Source organism: Dasypus novemcinctus, chromosome 9 (assembly GCF_030445035.2).
Source record: "Dasypus novemcinctus isolate mDasNov1 chromosome 9, mDasNov1.1.hap2, whole genome shotgun sequence".
NCBI lineage: Eukaryota > Metazoa > Chordata > Mammalia > Cingulata > Dasypodidae > Dasypus > Dasypus novemcinctus.
The window spans coordinates 53,325,545-53,352,500 of NC_080681.1; the positions used below are offsets into that span (position 1 = coordinate 53,325,545).

At 35.9% G+C, this 26,956-nt stretch overlaps 1 protein-coding gene across 7 annotated transcripts in view; it reads left to right on the plus strand.

Moving 5' to 3' along the window:
- SLC44A5 (solute carrier family 44 member 5) overlaps positions 1–26,956 on the plus strand; it is a 398,293-nt gene that overhangs the window by 303,706 nt on the left and 67,631 nt on the right. For all 7 annotated transcript variants that reach the window (XM_004482913.3, XM_058303353.1, XM_058303355.1 and 4 more), the window contains one exon: positions 17,389–17,473. In XM_004482913.3, the coding sequence (XP_004482970.1) occupies positions 17,389–17,473 (85 nt within the window). The remainder of the gene's footprint in view (positions 1–17,388; positions 17,474–26,956) is intronic.

Genomic DNA, 26,956 nt, shown 5'->3' on the forward strand with positions numbered 1-26,956 from the left:
CTCAGTCCCAGTAGCCATCATGCTCCCATCTTTTTCAGGACCTTTGTCCATTTTATTCCATTTACTGGAATCTTCTTCCTATTTTATTCACCTTTCAAGTCACAGCTCCACATGTCTTCTTCAGGGAAACTTTCCCTGATCTCAGTTGCCACTATGATCCATGATCGTCATACTAGGTATTTCTCCTTTGTAGTGTTTATCAGAATTGCAATTTCATGTTCGTTTGTGTACTTATTTCATTTAGACCTATTTCCCCCAATAGATTATAGGCTCTGTGAGAGTGAGAACCATTATATACCCAGGGTGTAACATAGTATTGACACATAGTTAGCACTCAATAAATAGTGTAGAATGAATTTTAAAAAAAGAATGAATACATGTCTGTCCTCATTATTTTGAAAGTATTTCTTTACCTAAAGAAAAGCAACAAAACAAAACAACTTCTAATGTGAATCAGAACTTGAAACAGTTTGTGAATAAAATCTTTAGACTAACAAGAAAAAGAACTATATTAAAATCATCAGCATAGAGTCAAACTTGTTAAAGAAAATAACAAAGATGTTGTGAAAAACCTAATTTCATTTCTTAATTATTTGATTGTCATTCCATGTCTATTTTTTTAAAATCCACTTTAAGGACATGCTCTGTCTCATCTTTTACTTCCTACTCTAACTATTTCCATTTCACAGACTTTGAAATTCAGAAAATACATTCTTCTCTTTTCTTTTGCTCTTCCATTTATCAGTGAACTTTGACAAAGTCTGAAACCTTATATCTCTATTTTGTTTTGTTTTGTTTTTAAAGCCCCAAATGTCTTGCAGAGTATTCTAAAGTTTCTACCCTTGAAAAGGCTGTTTTTTTACAGAATAAAGGCTGTTTATTTTTCATTTTCCCTTTCAGAAATATTCTCTACCCCTGTTAACCCTCCTTTGTCCACTGGGAAGCTGGCATTAATGGATTATGTTAACAAGCTCTCCTGTCCTCTGGCTTCTAATTGAATTCAGCCAATGGGAAATTTCAACCAGAAATTGATCCCTCTGGCTCTCTTGCTGGTGCATCACTGCAGATCTGCTGTACCTCCTTAACCAAGACTCCAGCTCCTGTCAGGCAGTCCTCTCTATTCAGCTTCCCTCTCTGAATTTGGGTTACTACTTCCTCCCTCACCCCTTCAGAACTATTGGTGAAAACTCCCTACTTTTGGTAGCCTCTGGTTTCTGCACCATTTCTTGTTTGCTTCCTTAAGTCTGCACATACCTTTGTAAATAGTTGCTTTATTAAACTCTTCTCAATTACCCCATATGAGTATAGCATCTGTTTCTTGCCAGGGCCCAACTCTACTCTGGAAAACAGCACCCTCAACCTTAAACAGTATTACTACCTAAGTGCTGCTTGTACTGGGTCTTCACTGGTATATTCTGCTGTTCCATAAAGATAGCTACTTCTGGGTTATTGGAGCTCAGTGTTGATCATCCAGTGCTGGCAAATTTGACACATAAACAATATTGAGAACCTGAACAGTCTTTGAGAGTAAAAGCCCATGTTATCAACTTGTACCTAATATTCATCCCAGTTGTTATGACTACTTTTTCATAAATTCATTCAACAAGTACTTTTCCATCTGAATATGGAAAGCTACCACTACAGAAAGGTCTTTACTAGTAGCCATACAAGATATACACATTCTCAAATTCTAGGTCCATTTTGACAGGTCAGGCATTCTAGTTATTTTTCAAACTGCCTTGCCATAAATTGTTTACTCTTTTTTCCTTTCACACTCATGAAAGGGGCTAAATTGTTGGCCTCTGCCTATGAATCAGTATAGGTAAGTAGTTTAGGTCACCTATTCTTCCGGTCAAAGTAGATAACCAGAAAAGTTTTCCCTAGGTTGGTGCCAATATATCCTGCATAATCCTCTATAAATATGGCTTAATTTTTTTTCTTCCAAGTCAACTCATCATAAAGGACAATTCATAATGGGCACATTGGCTGATCACTCAGGGATGAGGATCTGAGTCTCAAATAAGAGTGTTATTTGCTCAAAGGACATGCATTTTTCTCTAAAACCCTAGTACCTCCATCTGTGGTTCTCTTTTAGACATTTGCCACAGGCCACATACAGTATGCTGTTCTCTGACAGAGACTTTAAACACCATTAAGTCCAATTAGTCATATAGTCCTAGTGACAGTCCTCTTGTGCAGAAGAAACCTGGATCATCTGAAAAGTGTTTTATTTCTCTGGGTCCTGCTCAAGTGTGACAACCAATAAATGCCATGCCTCTTTCTTAATGTCAAGGAGTATAGTGTACAGCAACTTAGCCTTCATTTTTGAGAAGGTATGACCATTGGATCCCTCAGAAGAGCTTTACTGAGGTGGAAGACCCCTGTATTTTCATGAGATTTACCTCCTATCCATTAGCTCACTTACATCTTTCTAAGACAGCAAAATTATATGCTATCCAATATTCTGCAGATATTGTCAGCATGATGCCATCAATGTAATAGATCTATGTGGCATCCTATGAAAGAAGGATATTATCAGTCTCTACACAAACATTTTTTTAGTTTTGTACAGACTAAATTGTGGTAAAGAGCTAGAAGATCAGTGTAACCTTCAGTAAGGTAGTGAGAATAGAATGCTGTTCGTGCCAGGTGAAAGCAAATGCTTCTGGTGTTTCCTACTTACTATGAAAGAGAGGAAAGCATTTATTCAATCAATTGCTGCATAACAGGTGCCAGAAGCTCTTTTGATTTGCTCTAGTAGGGAGACCACAACTTGAACAGCGGCTGAACTTAAAACCATAACTTGATTAAATTGAAGAGAATCCATTATCATTCTTCAGAACCCATATGTCCTGTTCACTGTCCAATCAGGATAATATATATATAGTTTCCTTAGGGAGAATGTGTTAATTATGGGTTAGTGAATACTAAATAAGAGATGGGTTCATCTCTATATCCTCAGAGTCTATAATTGTGTCCAGCACATAGTAAGGCCCAATGAATGAATTACTAAAAGAAATAGGATTATAACAATTGATATTATAGTATGAAAGAATAAATGAGTGAATGAGAATTTAGCCATATTCTAGACTGGTAAGTTAAGGTAAAGCTCTTCATATTAACTTTCTAAATAACTAAATAGATATCAAATATTATTTAATTATCTAGGCCCTGTAGTAGGCTGAATTATGTAACCCCAAAAAGTACATATTCTTAATCTGCATTCCTGTGGGTGTGAAACTATTAAGATGTGTCTCAACAGACTGAGGTTGGGACTTAACTGGATTACAGTTCTTTATAAGCTGAAGAAAATCAGACATAGAAAAGAAAGCCATGAAGTGGAGCCAGAGGCTGGAAGTCAGTGGAACCAGAAGATAAAAGAGAGGACATCATCATGTGGCAGAAAATTCAAGGAACCCCAAGGATTGCCAGCCAGGAGGAAGCAAGCCTTCTAGTGTCTGGAACTGTGAGCCAATAAACTCCTTGGGTTAAGCCAATCCATTGTATGGTATTAAGCAGCTGGGAAACTAAGACAGGCCCTAAGGAATATTTGAAATCCAGTCAAGAGCTCTATGTATTAAATCATATGGTAAAGAACCTAAAACTTTTAAACTTCTAGAAATTAGGACTATGAGTTTAAAACAAATCAAATAGAAAAGAGGATTTGTTTTTCTAACTATTATGAATCTTTAGTGTGAACAAGAGATGGTTTAACTATTTCCTTCAAGTATATAAAAGGTTATTAAAACCTATATGATGAATAGAATCTATTGCTACGTAACAGATTACCCCAAAACTTGGAGCTTAAAATAACAAGCTTTTCTTATCTCATATTTTCTGTGAGTCAAGAATTTGGGACCGACTTAGCTGGTTGGTTCTGGCTCTGGGTTTTTCATGAGGTTGCAGTCATGAAGTAAGAAAAGGCTACAACCAACTGAAGGCTTGACTGAGGTGGAAGAGTTACCTTCACGATGGCTCACTTACATGGATTTTATCAAGAAACTCCGGGGCCTCATTAACTGCTGATAGAAGAACTCAGTTCCTCACCCTGTGGGATTTTTCACAGGACTGTTTGAGTTTCCTCATAGCATGTCATCCCCTAGAGCTAGTGATTGAAAAAAGAGAGTAAAGAAGAAGCTGCACTGCCTTTCATGACCTACTCTTAGAAGTCACCCAATGTCAAATCCACCATAGTTTATTCCTTGTTTTTATCATTAGAAGCAGGTCTTTAAGTCCTGCACACATTCAAAAGGTATGGAATTGAGCTCCATCTTTTGAAAGAGAAAGGTCAAATGATTTGTGAACATATTTAAAAACCATCATAAATGGCGTTGAGCTGAATAAAAGTAAATGGAATTAAATTATAGGAATAAGAAAGAATTCCATGATAGCAAAATTTTTGTGTATCCAAAAACATCTGGGAGAAAATAACACATTTTGAAATCTATTTTTTTTGTTGTTGATATTTTTAAGAATATAAACAAACATTTAAACCTGTGGCTCTCAATTGTGTCAGTTCCACTGCCTAGAGGATCGTTCAGAAATTTGAATTGGCTTTTTGGTTCTAACAATGTTTGGAGGTCACTGCGGGCATTTAGTAAGTAGGTGGGAGCCAGGAAGATAGATGTCTTGCAGTTCTGGGACTGTTCTGCACAAACAAGAATTGTCCCACTTCCTGCCTGGCTTCCCATTTCCCAATCATGTAGGTGAAAATTACATTTTAAAATATTTGAATCTCCATCTTCTGATCTTCTGTTTTACATATACAAATATTTTTTCATGGTTTTACTATAGGCTGAGGAAATTTGAGGAAAGATTGCACCTTTTAAAATTCAGACTTTACTAATTTTTAGGAAAATCATGTCACTGAAAAGACCATTTGTAGTATTTGGTTCTCCGATACACTTTGCTTTTCTCATTCTGCAATCATAGTTGACACATTCACAGTGGTTCTACTTATAGATACAAGCATCTGACCAGTTCATTGTTTCTTCTAGTTTATTCCCATATAAGCTTTGTATATCGATATGTGTGTTAGTTAATTATAAGTTACTTTTCTCTTATTTCTCATTTATATTACAGTTAGGGCATTTTACTGTTGTTTTTTAGAAATTATGTGTGAGGGTGAGTTATGTTATCTGTGAATTTTATTTCAGGTTAATAAAAGGAGCATTAAAAATATTTGTTATAAAAAGGAGGTGTTGGGTATGATGGTATTAAAAGCTACAGACATATGCAAATCTGTAATATTATGGCACTGCTAATCATCTTATATAAGAAACCCTTGAAATTTGTGTAGGTATGTTTTAAAACGGATCTAACCAGGAGAAATATAATGTGAGTCACATGTGTAATATTAAATTTTCCAAAAGCCACATTTAAAAGAGTAAAATTAGGGATGCAGACATGGCTCAACTGATAGAATATCCATCTACCATATGAAGGGTCCAAGGTTTGATACCCAGGGCCTCCTGACCTGTGTGGTAATCTGGCCCATGCACAGTGCTGCCACATGCAAGGAGTGCTGTGCCACACAGGGATGCCTACGTGTAGGGGAGCCCCACACACAAGGAGTGCGCCCCACAAGGAGAGCTGCCCCGCATGAAAAAAAGCACAACCTGCCCAGGAGTGGCACTGCACACTTGGAGAGCTGACACAGCAAGACGATGCAACAAAAAAGAGGTCCAGTTTCCTGATGTCACTGAGAATACAAGCAGATGCAGAACACACAGCAAATGGACAGAGAGCAGACAATGGCGGGGGAAAGGGGAGAGAAATAAATAAAATAAAAATAAATAAAAGAGTAAAGTTAGGTCAAATTAATTTTAATAATATATTTTATTTTATTCAATATCTAAATATTTCCCCATATGATCAATATAAAAATTATCAATATTTACATTCTTTTTTCATACTTCTTTGAAATTTGATATTTATTTTATATTTATAGCATATTGCAGTTTGAGCAAGCTACATTTCAAAGTGCTCAATAGAGGCATGTATCTAGGGGCTACCATATTGGACTGCACAATTCTAGAAGTGCTATTAGTTGGGAAATTACAAGAAAGGGAGTGCAATATGAACAGTCTGCCCTACTTACTTTATTAGCAGAGGCAAATGACTGCTGCTGCATATCTTATCTTCCTCCTCTTTTTTTCTGTCATATTCCTCCACTGGAGATGTGGAGAGATGTAGATTTGATGTAGAAGATAAAGGAAACTAGACTAGCCTGGCCTTAGGGGACTTGGTTGAACTGGCCCTTACAGCTTTCCAAAGACTTGTTCCCACTCAAACACAAACCATCTTTGGCACAACTTCCCCACTTGAGGCTGTTTGGAGAGCTCATTTAACACAACATCTGCCACAGCTCTAATTTAGGAAGTCAGGAAGGAGAATTCTTTCCTTGACACTTCCATTTTCAGTCCTCCCCTCCTTTGTCCTCAGACCCTCAGCTTCCTTCTAACCATACCTCCTCCTTCTCCCCGTAAGTTGAAAGCTCTCTTTCCAAATGACACAGGTTCCAAAGTTAATTGTGTGTCTCCTTTTCTAACTTATATATCCAGCACACTGTTGATCCTCAGTTACCTGACACCCTTATTGTTTCCCACTGTTAACGAGCTCATTCCTAAACTATCTCTTAGCAATCAGCCTTATAGCCACTACAGACTAGTGGTTACAACAAGACCTTAGAGAGCTGCATACTTCAGGAGAAGCCCTGTTCATACTACTTACAAGTAAATTAAACTCTAAGCTGCAGTTGTCTATAAAATTGGTAGATAATAATATCAACTTCATAGCATTTTTGTGAGATCAAATCAGACAATGAATACAATACTCTTGGCATAGTACCTCACACATTGTAAGCAATTAATAAATGGAAGCTCTTTTTATATTATTCCTCAATCTATAAAGTCTTCTTTACTCCTTGCCACCTATTAAAATCCTAACCATTTTTCAAATTCGTTCCCAGACCCGGCTTCTATAAGTCTTCCACAAACTTTATTCTATGCTTTACATGTTTTTTGAGAATTCTTACCATAAACCTATACTGGTATTGACTTCTAGTGCAGGGCACTTAGTGGTCATTTGGTAAATTCCTTGATTAATTATTTGTTGAAGAAAGGAAAGAGAACTATAGTAGATGCTGCTGATGCCACACCCCCTTTACCCATAGCCTACCGTGTTGCTTACTGCTGTGGTGGATGGGTTTACCGTGCCACTGACAGGCAAGTTCTACATGGTTCCTCACAAGTCCCCAGTGGAATGGAGCCCCATCTTTCCGCAACAGTGTCACATTGATTAACATCGCCTTTATTGGCTTTGCTCCCTTTCTTGTCTTACTTTCTTCACTCCCTCACTTAAGCTTCCTGAGGTGACATTGGAAATAAACTACCTGCATCAAGGTCCTTGTCTCAGGAACTAACATTAGACACCATATTGTATGCCAAGCTGGTCCCTAGCATGGTTTCATTAACTTCATTCATATTTTCAGCATTCTTATGGGGCTAGGTATTGTTATACCCATTTTATAGTAACATGAGTGACTGTACACTCATGTGTAGACAAGTCACTCAATTAAGTGACTTGTAGAAGGTCATAAATATATTATAAAGTAGCGAGCCTAGCCCTCTAAATGCTTCTTTAGGTGGTGGTTTTAAAATTAATAATTGTATTGAAAAAGAATAAAAATTTTGAGAGGATAAAAACAAACATCTTACAGAAAAGAGAATCAGGTAAAATCACTTTCTTGGGTTTAGCCATAATGTAACAAAGTAAGATAGAAACAGTATAATAGAAACAGGGTCTGGATACACTACATTGAATACTTGGTTGCTATTTTTTTCCTTTAATTTTTTGTTAGGGAAGTTGTAGGTTTGCAGAAAACTAATGCAGAAAATACAGGATTCCCATGTACTTCCCTTATATACACACAATTTTCTCTATTTGCATTTGTAGGGTACTTTTGTTACTGTTGATAAAGAAAATAATTGTACTATTTATTGTAGTACATAGTTTACATTAGGGTTCACTGTCTCTGTTGTAGAGTCCTACTGTTGGTTTTTTTCCTGCTAACATTTATATGACCTAAAATTTCTCCTTTTAACCACATTCAAATTTACAACTTAGTGGTGTTAATTACAAATCACAGTATTGTGCTACTATCACCACTTTCCCATCAGCCCGAACAGAAATTCTGTACCAATTAAGCATTAACTCCCCATTCCCTACTCCCATCCCATATATTTAACCTATACCCTAGTTTCTGTTCTATGGATTTGCTCATTCTAATTATTTCATATCAGTGAGATTGTATAATAGTCTTTTATATTTGGCTCATTTCATTCAACATAGTATTTTCAAGGTTCATTTATGCTATGTTAACCTGTATAAGAGCTTTATTCCTTTTTACAACTGAATAATAATATTCTATAGTATGTATATACCACATTTTGTTCATTCATTCATTGTTTCATGGACACTTGAGTTACTTCCATATTTTTTTAATTGTAAATAACCCCACTATTAACATCAGTGGGAAAATGTCTGTTTGAGTACCTGCTCTCCATTCTTTTGGATATATACCCAGGAGTGGAATTGCCAGGTCATATGGTAATTCTATACTTAACTTTCTGAGGAACCACAAAACTGTTTTCCACAATGAGTTCACCATTTTACATTCCCACCAGCAATGAAATAGTATTCATATTTCTCCACAACTTCTCCAAGACTTATTATTTTTTGCTTTTTTTTTTTTTTATAATAGCAGCCATTCTATTGGTTATGAAATGGAATCTCATTGCGGTTTTGAGTTCCATTTCCCTAATAGCTAATGAACTTGAATGTCTTTTCAAATGCTAGTTGGCCATTTGTTTATCTTCTTTGGAGGAATGTCTATTCAAGTCTTTTGGCCATTTTTTAATTGATCTGTTAGTCTCTTTGTTGTTGAGTTGTACTCTTTCTGTATATATTCTAGATATTAAGCCCTTCTTGGATACGTGGTTTCCAATTTTCTCCCATTGTGTAGATGACTTTTAACTTTCATAGTGAAGTCCTTTGATATGCAAAAGTTTTTAATTTAGATGAAATCCCATTTATCTATTTTTTTTCTTTTGTTGTTCATGCTTTTGCTGAAAGCTCTAAGAAGCCATTGCCTAACTCAAGGTCCTGAAGATGCTTCCCTATGTTTTCTTCTAGTTTTATGGTTTTGATTCTGATATTTAGGAATCTGACCCATTTTCAGTTGATTTTTGTATATGGTATGAGGTAGGAGTCCACTTTCATTCTTTCACATATGGATATACAGTTTTCCCAGCACCATTTGTTCAAGAGACTATTCTTTTCCTATTGAGTGAACTTGGCACCCATATCAAAAATCAATTGACTATACATATGAGAGTTTCTCAATTCAATTCAATTCCATTGGTCTACATCTATCTTTGTGCCAGTATCATGCTGTTTTTGTTGTTGTGGTTGTTGTTTTAGGAAGTACCAGGAATTGAACCACTGAGCTATATCTATACCCACATACTGTTTTGGTTTTGTTTTTTAAGATTTGTTTTTATTTATGCCCCCTCCTCCCGTTGTTTGCACTCACTGTCTGCTCTCTGTGTTTGTTTGTTGTGTTCTCATCTTCTTTTTAGGAGGCACTGGAAGCCAAACCCAGGACCTCTCATGTGGGAGGGAGGCACCCAATGGCTTGAGCCATCTCCAATCCCACTTGTTGTCTCTCACTGTGTTTTCCTTGTTGTGTCTCTTCATTGTGTCATCTCGTTGCATCATCTCGTTGCATCAGCCCATCATGCCAGCCCATTGTGTCCACTCGCTGTCTTGCTCATCTTCTTTAGGAGGCACCAGAAACTGAACCTGGGACCTCCCATGTAGTAGTCAGGCACCCAACTGCTTGAGCCGTATCTGCTTCCCCACATGCTGTTTTGATAACTTTAGCCTTGTAATAAGTTTTAAAATTGGAAAGTGTGAGCCCTCTAACTTTGTTCTTTTTCAAGATGGTTTTGACTATTTGGGGCCACTTACCTGTCCATATACATTTGACATTTGGCTGTTCAATTTCTGCAAGGAAGACTGTTGGAATTTGGGGGGTATTGCATTGAATATGTAAGTTGCTTTGGGTAAAAATGACAGTGACATCTTAACAATATTTAGTCTTTGTGATGGTTTGGCTAATGTGTCAACTTTGTCAGGTAATGGTGCCCAATTGTTTGGTCAAGCAAGCAGTAGGCTAATTGTAATGTAAAAACATTTCATGGACTTTAATCACAGTGAGTTGATTGCATAGATTGCTGATTACATCTGCAATAAACTGAGGAGATTGCTTTCAGCAATGGCTGATGTCTCATCCAATCAGTTGAAGACCTTAAAAGGAGTAGTGATTTCAGCTTTGAGAGGGAAGATTCCCATTTCTACTTCAGACAATAAGCGTCTCCTGGAGAACTCATTGAGGATTTTGCAGCCTGCCATCAGAATTTGGACTTTTGCATCCCCACAGTCACATGGGACAATTTTATAAAATTTCATACTATTTACATGTATCTCCTGTCAGTCCTGTTTCCCTAGAGAACTCTAATATAGTTTTTCAATCCATAAACATGGAATGTCCTTCCATTTATTTATTCTTTTATTTCTTCAGCAATGTTTTATAGTTTTCTGTGTAGAAGTCATTTCTACCCTTGATTAGATTTATTCCTAGGTATTTGATCCTTTTAGTTGCTGTTGTAAATGGAATTTTAAAATTTCCTCTTCAGATTGTCCATTACTAGTATACAGAAATAATACTGATTTTTGTATGTTGATCTTGTACCCTGTAGCTGCTGAATTTGTTTATTAGCTCAAGTACTTTGTTGCAAGTTTCTCAGAATTTTCTATATAAAGCATCATGTCATCTACAATTAGGGAAAGTTTCACTTCTTCCTTTTCAGTTTGGATACGTTTTATTTCCTTTTCTTGCCTAATTGCTCTGGGTACAACTTCCATACAACATTGAACGGTAGTGGTTATAGTGAGCATTTTTGTCTTGTTCCTGATCTTAGAGTGAAAACGTTCAGTCTTTCGCCACTGAGTATTATGTTAGTTGTGAATTTTCCATATATATCCTTTATCATGTTGATGAAGTTTCCTTCTAATCTTAGTTTCCTAAATGTTTATCAAGAAGGGGTGCTAGCTTGCAGCCAACTCCTACTCTCCAGTTCTTCTGGCTTGCCCTAGACAACCAACAAAATGATGATGGACAAATCCCATCCCTAAAAACAAAGAGTATCGATAACTGCAAGCAAAACAATTCCTTCCATGTGTCCCACAATATCTAATTCCCCTCTCAGTCTGAATCACTGAGAGCAGACATCATCCCAAATCCCTTATGAACAATCATAAGGGGGAAGTATAACCATGGACCAAAGGAGATTTATTGATATCATAGTTATTATCTTGTGTTAACAGAAGAACCTGTAACATTGATATAAAGATAATGGTTACCAGGGGTTCAGAAGGGCAGGGGAGGGATGAATAGGTGGAACACCAGGCATTTTTATGGCAGCAAAATGATATTCAATGACAAACATATGACATTTTACATTTGTCAAAACCTATAAAACTGTACAGCATGAAGTGTAAACCATATTGTAAACTATAGACTTTGATAAGTAGCAATGCTTTAATATTGGTTCTTCAATTGTAACAAATGTACCATACTATTATAAGATATTAATAATAGGAGAAACTATTTGTGTGGATGTGGGGGGTGGGGTCATATAGGAATTCCCAAAACTTTTGGTATAATTTTTCTATAAATCTAAAACTTCTCTAAAAGTAAAGTTTATTATGACAAGAAAACAAGAGGGAGGTGCTGAATTTTCTCAAATGCCTTCTCACCGTCAATTGGATGATCCTTTTTTCCTGTTCATTTTCATTAAGGTGTTGTATAATATTAATTGATTTTCTTATATTGAAGCACCATTGTATAAGTGAGATAAATTCCACTTTATCTTGGTATATGCCTCTTTCAAGGTGCTGTTTGGTTCAATTTGGCAATATTTTGTTGAGAATTTTTGCATGATATTTAGAAGAGATGTTGTAATTTTCTTTTTTATGATATATTTATCTGGCTTTAGTATAAGGATGATGTTGGCCTCATAGAATGAGGAAGTATTTGAGCAAGACTGGTGTTAATTCTTCTTGGACTGTTTGGTAAAATTCACCAGTGAAACCATCTTTTCCTGGACTTTTCTTTCTTGGGAGGTTTTAAATTACTGATTCAATTAATTTACTTGTTATTGGTCTGATGAGGTCTTCTGTTTCAACCTGAGTCAGCGGAGGTAGTTTTTGTGTTTCTGGAATTTGTCTGATTTGTTGACATACAGTTGTTCGTAGTAGCCACTTATAATTTAAGGGGGGTCAGTAGTGTCCCCCCTTTCATTCTAATTGTAGTTATTTGTATCCTGTCTCTTTTCTTTGTCAGTCTAGCTAAATATTTGTCAGTTTTATTGACCTTTTCAAAGAATCAACTTTTGTTTTTATTGATTCTTTTTTTATATTCTCTATTTAATTTGTCTTCACTCTAATCTTTGTTATTTCCTTCCTTCTGCTTGCTTTGGGTTTAGTTTTCTTTTCTTTTTCTAGATCCTCCTGTTGTAAGGTTAATTTTCTTTTTTTTTTTTTTTTTTTTTTTTTTTAATTTTTTTATTTTTTATTGAATTTGTAATAATATTACATTAAAAATATATATGTGAGGTCCCATTCAACCCCACCCCCCCACCCCCCCTCTCCCCCCCCCCCCAACAACACTCGTTCCCATCATCATGACACATCCATTGGATTTGGTAAGTACATCTTTGGGCACCTCTGCACCTCATATACATTGGTTCACATCATGGCCCATACTCTCCTCTATTCCATCATGTAGGCCCTGTGAGGATTTACAATGTCCGGTGATTACCTCTGAAGCACCATCCAGGGCAGCTCCATGTCCCTAAGACGCCTCCACCTCTCATCTCTTCCTGCCTTTCCCCATACCCTTTGTCCATTATGTCCACTTTTCCCAATCCAATGCCACCTCTTCTATGTGGACACTGGATTGGTTGTGTCCATTGCAAGGTTAATTTTCTTGATTCAATATCTTTCTTTTTTAATGTAAGCATGTAAAGCTGTAAATTTCTCTCATTTCTGTCCTTGCTGCACCCCATAAATTTTGGTATGTCGCATTTTTGGTTTCATCTGCCTAAAAATATTTCATAATTTCTCTTGTGATTTCTTCTTTGACCCACTGGTTGTTTAATTTCCACATTTTGTGAATTTTCAAGTTCTCCCTCTCATTTATTTCTGGTTTCATTCCATGTGGTTGGAGAACGTACACTGTATTATTTCAATATGTTTTTAATTTATTGAGACTTGTTTTTATAAATCTTATATATTTTTTTGTCCTCAGTTCTTCTGATAATGCTCACTTTTATAGTTATTTGATTTTTTGTACTGTACCATTATGGGTCCCTTCTCATTTCTTTCTGTATATATTTTTTTCCGGTATGTTCTTTGTGGTTACCATGGGACTTAAATTTTTTTTTAAAGATTTATTTATTTATTTATTTCTCTCCCCTTCACCCCAACCTCCAGGTGTCTGCTCTGTGTCCATTTCCTGTGTGTTCTTCTCTATCTACTTGTATTCTTGTCAGCGGCACCAGGAATCTGTGTCTCTTTTTGTTGTGTCATCTTGCTGCATCAGCTCTCTATGTGTGCGGTGCCACTCCTGGGCAGACTGCACTTTTTTCACGCAGGGCGACTCTCCTTATGGGATGCACTCCTTACAAATGGGGCTCCCCTACACAAGGGACACCCCTGCGTGGCATGACACTCCTTGCACTTATCAGTACTGCGCATGGGCCAGCTCACCATATGAGTCAGGAGGCCCTGGGTTTGAACCCTAGACCTCCCATGTCGTAGACAGATGCTCTATCAGTTGAGCCAAATCCGCTTCCCAGGACTTACATTTAACATCCAAAATCTCTAACAATCATGTTTGAGTTTATACTAATTTAACTTCAATAGCATACAAATACATTGTTCATATACCATTCCATCCCCCACCTTTTTGTTGTACTTGTTACAAATTATATATTTATACATTATATGTCCAACACCTTAGCTTTATAACTACTTTGTAGCCATTTGCATTTTGGAACCTGTAAGAAATAAAAAAGTGGCATTACATACAAAAAAATTAATACAAGAATACTGGCCTTTTTAAGTATGCAATGGTTAACTTTCCTGGAGACGTTTCTTTATGCTGCTTAGATCCACAATGTAATGTCCTTTCCTTCCAGTCTGAAGTGCTCCTTTTAGCACTACTTGTAGGGCAGGTCTAGTGGTGATGAACTCCCTTAGCTTTTATTTATCTGGGAATATCATAATCTCTCCTTCATTTTTAAGACAGTCTCTCCAGATATAAAATTGTTGGTTGGTAATTGTTTTCTTCAGAACTTTTCAGGTTTTGTCCCTCTGCCTTCTTGCCTCCATGGATTTTTATGAGAAATTTGTACTTTATCTGATTGGGACTCCCTTTACATAATACATTCCTTTTTCTTGAAGCTTTCAGACCTGTCTCCTTGTCCTTGGCATTTAACAGTTTGACTACTATATGTGTGGATGTAATTATCTTTGAGTTTATCCTGTTAGGGATTCATTAGGCTTCTTGAATGTGCATGTTCATGTCTTTCTTTAAATTTGGTAAGTTTTCTGCAATTATTTCTTTAAATATTTCTTCAGCCCCTTTTCCTCTTTCTTCTACTTCTGAGATTCCCATAATATATATATTGGTATGCTTGAGGGTGTTCCACAGTTCTTTGGCTCTGTTCACTTTTTAAATTATTTTTTCATTTTGCTCCTCAGCCTAAATTATTTCAATTGCCCTGTCTTTGAGATCACTGATCTTTATTCTGCCACTTCCTAACTGCTGTTGAAACCTATTAGGGAATTTTCATTTCAGTTATTGTGGTCTTCAATCCCAGTTTTCTATTGAGAATCTCAAAATGATTCTCATATTGTCCATTCATTGTTTTTCTCATATCCTTTATTTCTTTCTCTAGTTTACCTTTATCTCCTTGAGCATATTGAGGATCATTTTATTAAAAATCTTTGTCCCTTATGTCCAAAGTCCAGTCTTCTTTTTTGATGTTTTTGGATTTTTGTCTTGTTCCTTTGAAAGGGTCGTCGGTTTTGTTTCTTTTTTTTTTTTTCTTTTACTCTTTCATTGAACATTGTACATTTCGATATTTTAAAGTGTTAACTCTGGGATTTAGTTTCTGAAATGTCTTTTCCTCATGTTTATATCCAGCTAATGATATGACAGAGATTTCCTTGAGTGCCAGGAGCTAACAAAACTAACAAGCCAAAGCAAAAACACCTTATATTGATTGTCTTTGTAAATTGGCTTTGCAAAATAACTTCTTCATGGTTTAGGCCTCCTATCAAGAAGATCAGCCCAAGGCAATAGTGAAGTACACAAGTACTCTCAGTCTTTTCTGATGAGTCTTGTCCTGAGTTTGTGTTTGCTCATGGCCTTAGCAATTCTTCCATTTATAGTTATTTAAATGCTCCCTCTACTCCCTATGAAATTAAACTTTCTTCCCCCCCTGATTGCTGTATTTATGACTTAAAGCAGGTAACCCTTTGCCCCACACTCCTTTGACTTAATGAATACTTACACTGCTTTAGCTGTCAGTTATCCACTTCTACCTGCAGGGCAAGTTCTGAGAGGGTGATCCTGAGATGAGTTTTCTGATTTAATCTTTCAAGCTACAACCAGATAGATTGGTTCTGACATACAGACACCTCAGGTATGCACACATGTTCCTTCTGGAACATGGCCAGCAACTCACAACTGGGAATGCAGGCTTCACACTGCACCGGGGAAACATGAAGAAGGGGCTAGTAAGGGTGTCACGAGCTTCTACTATCTTTTCAAAGCTACATCTTCTTGATTCACCACTTATCAGTTACTACACACTTTTGTTTTCCAGAGTTTTGTGGAAGATGACTCTACCAATTTTTGCTCATTGTTCAAAGATTCTGTGGGGAAACAGCACCCTGAAGCATCTTATGCCATTTTCTTGGTCAACTGGCTACATGCCATTTAATTCCTTGTGTATAGTCCATTTTCTTTATTCTGAGAAAATAAAGATGGAAGAATATGGCAACAGTGGGCTACCTAGGTACATCAGATTTTGTAAGACGATTCTAAAATGTGAAACCAATTTAGCCTCCATGACATTGGAGAAAAAATTAGACCAAGAGGACTCTTCTGGATGCTTGGGTAGAAAAGGAAAGGCTAAATTGATGAGAAAAATTATAGAAAAAATTTCTCTTCCATATTAACATTCTCATTCAGAATTGATCTTTTTTTATCTTCCCAAGCCATGTACAGAAGGGTGATTGAATTATAACAGGAACTATAAAATCCAATAAATGTAGCTATGGAGATAGCTGGGCAAATGTTAAAGGAAGCAAAGGTCAAAGAAACATGTTTTACATATGCAGAGGCAAGCTTTAGATAACCAATGCATTTCCTAGATTTTTAGTAACATTAATTTGAAGAAGTTAGAAAAATTCACCTATGAGTAGGGGTATTACCCAATTTAGCTATTGCATATTAATTAGCTATACTGTGGTTCTATTTTTCTAGCTCTTAAATCAAGTGTATGATTCTTGAGAAATAAGGGTAATGAGTTTGTCTGAGATAGAGCCTGACATTTCCACAGACAATAGAATTGAGTCCTTTTCATGAATTTTGAGATGACTTAATGCTTATAGGGAGCTTCAGATTACCAGACAAAATGTGTGGTAAATTTTTATTATGTATTACCTCTGCAGTTGCTACTGTTCACTTTAATAATGTCACACAAAAGCATAAAGTACCAGTCAATTTGAATTGGACATTGCATTTTCATTCTCTTGAGTTTTTTAATGGTTTTCACTTTCATATAACCCAAAACTATTACATCATATTATTTACTGTAAATTTATTAGCTCTTCTATGAAGTCATTTAGTTTTGAGTCATAGGAAAAATGACTTCTAACCAACCAAGCTTTTGTAATGTGCCCTCCAATTCACATTCTAATAAATGTCATTTTCTAAGTACATTACCTCATGTTTTGGCTACAACCCAGATGAATCCTGAGAGATTAAGAGAAATGTGCTTTCTGACTGATTCATCCATATTTTATTTTACTTTTCATTAAGAAATTACTCTTTGAAGAAAATCAATACTTTTCTGTGACTGAGGGGAGAGGTTAGTGTATTGCAGGAGGTATATTTTATTATCACAAATCAAACTGCTTTTTTCCAGCTGTTGCTGATACACTTTTTGTCCTTTCTTGTTCTTGCAGCCTGGGTACATGGCGACCCCAGGAAACTGGCCTTTCCTACGGACAGTGAGGGGCACTTTTGTGGTCAGAAGAACACCCCCAATGAGTGAGTATGACCACCTTTGCTTTGCCTGATTTTACTGTCTAGGCTGAGACCTGGAGATCACTTTTATATTAATTTTCCTGGACTTCTTAAGAAGATTGAAATTCATAAAGAAGGTCTTCTCTCTCCCTTTTCCTAGAGACAGGTTATAAAAGCAGTTGGAAGGTTTTATACTATAGGATTTAAGGAATGATTGTTATGCAGGATTTTATTAGAATGCATAAAGACTCTACTTAGTGAAAAACACAATTACAATGGGTAGATTGTACCAGTGATTTTATCAGAAGCCATATTTTTAATGCCTTATGAAATGGACTGTTGGAAAGCGAAGTTCTGAGTAGCTATTAGAATTATTATTTTGAGTATGCCTACTTATAAATCATTCCACCTTTCAAAGTGAGGGGCACCACCCAGTAAATCTTCAGTATTAGGCTTTACAAGACAACTAGGTTGCTGTGGCCAATGCATGCAGTAGCTAAAACATACAAGGAAGAATTTTCTGTCAAATTCCTTTCAAATGTTAATCATAACAAGTTTCTAACTTTAAAAGCATTTTTCCTATTTCTTTACCTTAAAAACATCCCCTCAAAAACATGAATCTAACATTTTTAGAAAATTTTCCTTCCTTTCTCACTGTCCCATTTTTTTTCTTTTTGAACCCTCAGTTGTTACAAAATCTGCTTTGTCATAAATCAATTCATTTCCATAAGGCTGATATTAGATAAGTAACAAAAGAAAGCAACAACCCACTCCCAAAAAAAAAATCACAGCTCACAACACTTCAATTATATTCCATATGCTGCTGGCAACTGTAGAGCTTGTTATCCCAAGAGGTATATAGATTTGAAAAATAGATTCAGGAAAAGGTTAACAAAATTCATGGAGTAGAACTATTACAGAAGATCAAAGATACCAGAAAGTTGGGGGATGTAAATCTTTAATCACTTCCACTTGAGTTTATACAGGACAACTTGACTCCTAAATTAGGTCCTGGGTGCCTATTAGAGACCACTGGACTAAATTCTGTCCAGAGTGGTAATTCTTATTAGCTTCAGTAACTCCAACAACCCTAGACATTGCCAAGAACACCTTCACACAATGAAGGACAAAGAAAGCACCTGGTGGTAAAAAGCTACAAATGTCTAAATCCTTAGTTCTTTACAATAGGCTATTTTTAAAAGGTCCTCTGTACAGTAAGTTCCTCAGACCTAAACCAGTGACCCACTTATTTTAAGCAAGAATGAGATACCACAAATTTCAGTATGTAAGATCGTTAAAAGATAATCCTAGATTACCACGTGTTCATTAAAGAATTGTTTATAATACAATACATTGGAAACTATACAGATATCCAGTAATATGTGGATGATAAGTAAATTAAGTCCCATCCACTTAATGAAATATAATGGAGCCATTAAAAATTACATTGTAATAGTTAATTCTATTGATTCTTCTTTATATTTTCTGAATTTTGTGTCATGTTTATAACTGCTTTCCCCCTCCTGAAAATTAACACAGCATTCTCCTATTTTTCTCTGGTACTTTTAATTTCTAGTCCATTTGGAATATATTTTTTACATGGAATGAAGTAGGAATCAAACTTTCTTTTTCACTAATTGCACAGTCATTTGTTCCAGAAGAATTTGTTGAATAAATGCCCCTTTCCCCATCTAAATTTTGATGCCACATAATAAAATATTATGTAATAAATTTATATATCAATTTGTTTCTGAACTCTTTTTGCTTCCTAAGCCTTTCCTTTCTTTTAATTCTAATAATAAATGTGTAATAATTTAAAATCTTAACAAGAAAATTATTTTAAGTGATGTTTAGAGCTTTAATAATAAACAGAAATATTTTATGAAAAAAATCACAATTCAGTCAATATTAAAAATTTTATAAACATGAGTTTTATTGTATAAAAATGTATCTAGGGAAAATACTGGAGGAAATACTACATGAAATCTAAGCAAAATATTACAGAATGGTAATATTATAACAGTGTGGAACTATCACAGAAATAGAAGGAAAGAAATAATTAAAAATAAAAATTTTGAGTATGATAAAGATGGAATTATAAATCACTAGTGAAAAGATGGATTATTAAATTAATGTTATTGGAGGAACTGGAATATCATTCATGAAAATAAAATAAAAATGATAATCTCATCTCTTAAACCAAGAGGAATATGGAAAGTTTGAATATAGGATATGTAAAATATAAAACCATAGAAGTACTAGGAAAAAATGCAGGGATGTATTTATAGAGTTATAGGGAATAAAAGGTTTTTCTAAACATGACACTGAAGCAAGAAAACATAACAAATTTTGAAGGATTTTACCACACAAAGTAAACCCACTATAACCCCACATAAACAAAGTGAAAAATATAAATAACAATTCAGGGAAGAAAATTTTCAACATATATGTGACAAAAGATTTATAGCTTTACTATACAAAGTGCTCTTGCAAAATAAAAAAGAAAAAGGTGACCATGCAATAGAAAAATGGGCAAAAGTCAAAAACAGGAAATAACATAATAATGTTATTATAATGGACAATAAAAATAGAAAATGCTGTTCCAGCACACAGTTTAAAAAGAAATGCAAATTAATAAAGAGATATCATTTTTGCCTATTAGGCTGTCAAATAGATTAAAATTTCCAGTGTTGGCTAGAATAAGGATGAATAAGCACCTCGCTATCTACTGGTGGTATTGTAATATGGGAATATTTATCAAACTTTAACCTTTATATTCTCTTTGATTCAGCCATTTTCCTCCTAGAAATTTGTCTAACGGAAATTTGCATAAGGTTTTCTAATGCAAATTTATGTAATAAGGATAATAACAAAAAATGGGGAGAGCCTAAATGTCTAACAGTGGGGAGTTGCTTAAATTAATTATAGTATAGGCATATAGTAAAATACTATGCAATCATTAAAAATGATTCTAGAAAGCTATATTTATTATCAAGGAAATATACACTTGATATATTGTTAATTTAGGAAATCAGGTTACTTAAATGACATGTGGCATTATTCCATTTTGTAGATGTATTTGTACATTTATATAATTTATATTCACATATATAAAAATGCCTACACATATATATGTAACAATTCTGAAAGGATATGCACTTGCTTATAGTAATTATTTCTATGTGATGGGATTATATTGGTTTCCATTTTTATTCAACTACTTACTGAGCTCCTGTTCTGTCCCAGACAGCATTCCAAAGGCTGAGGTTATTGGGAAAACAATTGGGCAAGCTACCTTCCCTCATGAAGCTTATATTCAAAAAGGGAGAGGTTGGTAATAAACAAGTAAACAAACATGATAATTTCTAATAGTGATAAATGCTGTGGCAGGGGGAAGTAGAGGAGGCAGCCTGATAGAGAATGACTGTGCACCATGGGGGATAGCTACTTCATAGTCAAAGGTCGAGCTGGGGATTCTGAGGGTAAAGTTTGAACTGAGGTGTGTAGACTAGGAAGAGGCTAGCCTTTCAAAAGCCATTTGCAACAAGTGCAAAGGTCCTGAGGCAGAAGCAAGTCTATGGTACTCCAGGAACAGAAAGAAGCCTAGGAGGCTGGAATGCAGAAAACAAGAACAGGCATGGAATAATACAAGAAACAGGCAGGAGTCAGACTCAGCTAAGGTATTTGGATTATCTTTAAGTGAAAGTTGTTCGACTGGAGGGTGACACAATGTATTTTAACATTTTTTAAAAACCATTCCCACTAAAACACGATTTGTATGCATTCTTTTTTTTTTTTAAAGATTTATTTATTTCTCTCCTCTTTCCCTCCGCGCCCCTGCCCCCCACCCCAGTTGTCTGTTCTCTGTGTCTACTTGCTGTGTGTTCTTTTGTCCGCTTCTGTTGTCAGCCTCACGGGAATCTGTGTTTCTTTTTGTCGCGTCATCTTGTTGTGTCAGCTCTCTGTGTGTGCAGCGCCATTCCTGGGCAGGCTGGACTTTCTTTCACACTGGGAGGCTCTCCTTATGGGGCGCACTCCTTGCGCGTGGGGCTCCCCTACGCCGGGAGCACCCTGCATGGCAGGGCTCTCCTTGTGCGCATCAGCACTGCACGGGGGCCAGCTCCACACGGGTCAAGGAGGCCCGGGGTTTGACCCGTGGACCTCCCATGTGGTAGACGGACGCCCTAACCACTGGGCCAAGTCCGCTTCCCTGTATGCATTCTTGAACTGAAAGGTTTTCACAATGGACATGTATGCAGAAAAAATTAAGTATTGTTTTTCATTTTGAAAGAAAAAAGTATTCTCGGCATATGTCATGGAATGGGATTATGAGTAATTTTAATTTTCTTATTTATATGTTTATATGTATTTCAAGTTTTCTACAATAAATATATATTACTTTTATATTCTTCCAAAATAGTCCAAAACTAAAGAGTTTAATAAAAACTTCATAATCTGAGGCAGTGGGTTGCTTAGTTACCAAAGCTCTTTTAAAAAACAGACAAGACTAATAACTTTGTACAAAAAACGTAAGCCAAGATGTCAAAACCTGACTTTACCTCCTTCTGGCACTGAACCTTAGGCATGCGACACAACCTTCCTCAGCCTTAATTTCCTGTTATAATTCAAAAATTAAATGAAAGAACAGTAATTAAGGGGAAACTTGCATTCTCCTTTCTATTTACAAAGCACTTCCTTATTCAATGCCACATCATTTGCTGAGGTCCTACAGTGGGCCAATCACCATATGAAATGCAGGGGATACTCTAGAAAATAAGATGCATCATCTCTTCTTCTGCCAGTCTTCAGAGAAAGAAAGCAATGAATCTCAATCTAGTATGTTCAGTGCAGTGTACTGTCAAGTATAAAATGTAATGCTGGCAATCCCATCTAAAGCAACACATGCTCTCCTTCCTACCATCCCTGTCCCCAGTTATTCTCTGGCATGAAACACTGATTTCTCAATTCCATAGGGCAGGCTGTAAGCCAGGGACTCAGATGAAGGTCGTCGTTGAATTCCCCAGGACAGCCTGGCTGCTTGAAGTAGAGATAGGAATTCTTCCCTCAAATACTGAAATCTCTTCTCCTTTGAAGGCCTTCACCTGATTGGGTGAGACATCACTAATTGCTTTAGGCAGTCTTCTCAGTTAACTGTAGATATAATCAGCCATCTATGCAATCAACTCACTGATGATTAAAGTCCACGAAATACCCTTGTATTACAATTAGCCCAGTGCTTGCTTGACCAAGCAACTGGGCACAGTTACCTGGCCAAGATAACACATTAACCTAACCATCATTCCATGTTACATGTTTAGTCTAAACATAACTTTGGTACAAAGTATCATAAAATTTTTAAAAATTATAAAACAATAAAAAGTAGACATAAATGTGTGTGTCTATGTGAGTATTTCTATTCCAAAATAAAATGCATCTGTGCCAGGATACATAAACAATTTAGGCAAACCCAAAATGGAAATATTTGTAAGACTGCAACAATTAGAATATGTGTACTTGTGAGAGTCATGATGTACTTACAGCAACACTGAGATTCTCAAATATGGAAGACATTCCTTATAACTGAGCTTAAAAGTTTTTTCCTTAGTTTAGAGATGGTATGATAATATTTGGGGAATAGAATATGGTCATTTTGTGATTTGTAGGGCCATACCTAACCAAAAGGACAGTAGGAGAGGCACTGGGAGTTTTCTAAAATGGCAGAATAGATAAAAAGGGGACTTGGAAAGAAAATAGAGTGCTCTGTGGATGGGTATAACTTTCTCTGACTTTTGAGTTTCAGTGAAATTCTGGATACAGACCTTTTCTTGTCTGGCAGCTTCTTAGAATTTCCACTAAAAAAGCAAGAACTCGATTGATTTTGATGCCACCTTCTGGCTACTCCAAAAACTTCAGTTTATAAAGGGTGTGTTAAAACTTCTTTGAATATTTTCTGATGTAACATGATTACCAAGTTACACAGATTGAAATACCCATTTCCCCAGTGTGAGGTTCAGATAGGGAAACAGGAAAAATTAAGAAAACAAGCTTTTCATTTAAGTTTTTGCGTTCAGTTTAGCATTAAGTGAAGCAGTAACAACTTTATCTTCAATTCACTGAAGAACCCCTCATAAAATGGCAAGGAAGTTCCACTAATTTGACTCAACACACCACAAACCCAAATCTACTACATGGTTTAAGTTTTTTAATTTGTATGAAAATAATATATGCCCATGAACATAAATCAAACTACAGAAAGAACTTTACAATAAAAACAAAGGTCTCCCCTCCCAGCACATCTCAATCCCAGTCTCATTCTGCAGACGATCTCTTCTCTCTCTGGTTTTAGTTCTTCTGGCAGTTGTTTGGGTTTTTTTTTAACAAAACTTTAAATAATTTGCTGGTTATTTTCTTCTGTGCTTTATTAAGGATTCATTAACTGCCTACTATGATAATTAGAGATTTAACCCTTTTACATTATCTCTTTTCCTGATCCCCCTCCTATTCCCATGTTTGATAGCTGTATAATTATTTTTACATTTCCTGATGGTTGCTTTTGTGACTTTAAATAGTATATTAACACCAGCATTTCTTGTTCCACTAACTTTAGTCAGTGCTTCAGTACCTCTTTATGTAAGAGAAGCATATTACCCCCCAATCCATTTCTCCAACTTTCTTTTCCCATCACCTTGCACTTCTATAGCTCCACTTTTACATGGCCAAGTTTATCACCATTTATGTTCAGTTCTGCAACCACAACCGAATCGTTCATGTTCTGTCTATACGTTGATTCTAAAAGTGGAAACAATAAAAAACGTTTACTTCTTTATAACATGTAAACTTTATTCACTGCCAGGTGAATTTCATTTCTACTATAACCCTGATATCAACGTCAAATCTTACATTTTCTTAGTAGCTTAGGATTGTCCCACATTTTAGTCTGCTTCAAAATAGGACCATGACATTCTTACATAACTTTTTGTTTGCTTGCAAGTTTTTTCTTGAAAAATCTTTATCAGAACCAAGGACGACAAAATTTTCAACCATCTCAATCACATTTTTCAGGGGCACCCTTTTCTCTGAATATATACTTTGTACAGCTTCTATCTTTTGCTCCATTTCAGATGCATTAATTCTAGGCCTACTGTGTAACTTAAAGTCTGAGACTTTTCTATCTCATTAGATTGAAACTCTTTCCTAGAGTTGCTAGATTTAACAAATATATAAATGCAGAATGACCAGTTAAATTTGAATTTCAGATAAACAACAAACACTTTTTAATATAAGAATATTTCATATACTGTTCCCTATATCCCAAGACTTCTTTTTCTTGTTGCCTCCCTTGTTTTGTTGTAGAGCATTTTCAGTTATCTTCCTGAAAAAAGGAGCAAAGGAGCTAAATTGTTGAGAACCTGGAAATATCTTTAGTGGCACTCTTTACATTGACTGAGAGTTTAGTTATAGAATTTTAGTTTGAAAGACAATTCCTCTGAGAAATTTGAAGAAATTTTCACAATTCTTTCTACATCTGATGTGTCTAATGCCAGTCTTTTTAACATAATTTATGATAACTTTTTTCCTCTTGGGAAGCATTTAAAATCATTTCTGTATTCTTGGTGTTCTGAAATCCCACCCTGAGGTATTTTATGTGGGTGTTTTTAACAAATTCATTTGTTCAGCCCTCCGTGGATCCTTTAATTGTGAAGAACTATGGACTGTCTTTAGTGCTATAAAATTTTCTTCTGTCATTTCTTTGCCATTTTCATCACCTCTATTTTATCAATTCTCTCTCTTTGTACTTTCCTAATTGGTGTCATTGCCTCTTTTTTCTCCCTTAAATTTTTCATCTTTGATTTTGTTTTCTATATCTCAGAAGGCTTTCCTAATTTTTCTAAATCTGTCTTTGATTTTTTTATTTTGTTAATCACATTTTTAAATTCTGAAAGCCCTTTCTTGTTCTCTAATTGTTCCTTTTTAATAACATATTTTTATTTTGTGTATAATCTCTAGAATTACTCTGAATATACTGGCAATTTTATTAAAAGTCCTATCCCCTGAATTATTTTTTAATAAATTTTTATTTAAGTATATCATTGATCCATGAACATACATAAACAATAAGTATATAGTAAAAGTTGTGAACTTACAAAACAAACATGTATACCATCATGCAAGGCTCCCACACATCACCCCACCACCACCATCTTGCACTGCTGTGAAACATTTGTTACAAATGAAAGAGCATCATTAAAATATTACTACTATTTATAGCCCATATCTTGTTTGGTATATTTACCTCCACCCTTCCCAATTATTAATACCCTGTATATTTGTTAAACTTTATGAGAAAACGTTCTCATATTTGTTCTGTTAATCACAGTCCATCTTCCACCACTGGATTCCTCTGTTATGTAGTCCCATGCTTTGTACAATCAATTCAAAGTGTACATTCAGTGGATCTCATTTTTTTTAAAAGATTTATTTTACTTATTTATACCCCACCCCCACCCCATTGTTTGTGCTCACTGTCTGCTCTCTGTATCTGTTAATTGTGTGCTCTCTGTGTCTGCTCATCTTTTTAGGAAGCACTGGGAACTGAGCCCGGGACCTCCCATGGGGGCAATCTCTTGAGCCACCTCCATTCCCTGCTTGTATTTTTATCATTGAGTTGTATGATCTCTTTCTATAACATGGAAATTAACCCTTATCAGATATGTGGTTTCCAAATATTTTCTTCCATCAAGTAGGCTGCCTTTTTACTTTCTTGACAACGTATTTTGAAGAATGAAATGTTTAATTTTGAGGAGGCCACATTTATCTATTTTTCCTTTGGTTGCTCATGCTTGGGTGTAAGGTTTAAAAAACTACCACCTACCACAAGATCTTGAAGATGTTTCCTTACATTTTCTTCTACAAGTTTTATAGTTATTGCATTTATATTTTAGGTCCTTGATCCACTTTGAGTTAATTTTTGTATAAGGTATGAGGTAGGGGACCTCTTTCTTTGCTTTGGATATGAATATCCGGTTCTGCCAGCACCATTTGTTGAATAGACTTCCGGCTGTGTAGGTTTGATAGCCTTGTCAAAAATAACTTGCTATTGATGTGAAGGTCTGAGTTCTTGATTCACTTTCATTGGCCAATCTGTTTGTCTTTATGCCAGTAACATGCTGTTATTAACACTGTAGCTGGGAAGCGGACTTGGCTCAATGGATAGAGCATCCACCTACCACATGGGGGGTCCAGGGTTCAAGCCCCAGGCCTCCTTGACCCATGTTGAGCTGGCCCATGCACAGTGCTGATGCACGCAAGGAGTGCTGTGCCACACAGGGGTGTCCCCCGCCTAGGGGAGCCCCACGTGTAAGGAGTGCACCCCATGAGGAGAACTGCCCAGCATGAAAGAAAGTGCAACCTGCCCAGGAGTGGTGCCACATACACGGAGAGCTGACGCGGCAAGATGATGCAACAAAAAATGAGACACAGATTCCCGGTGCTGCTGACAAGAATAGA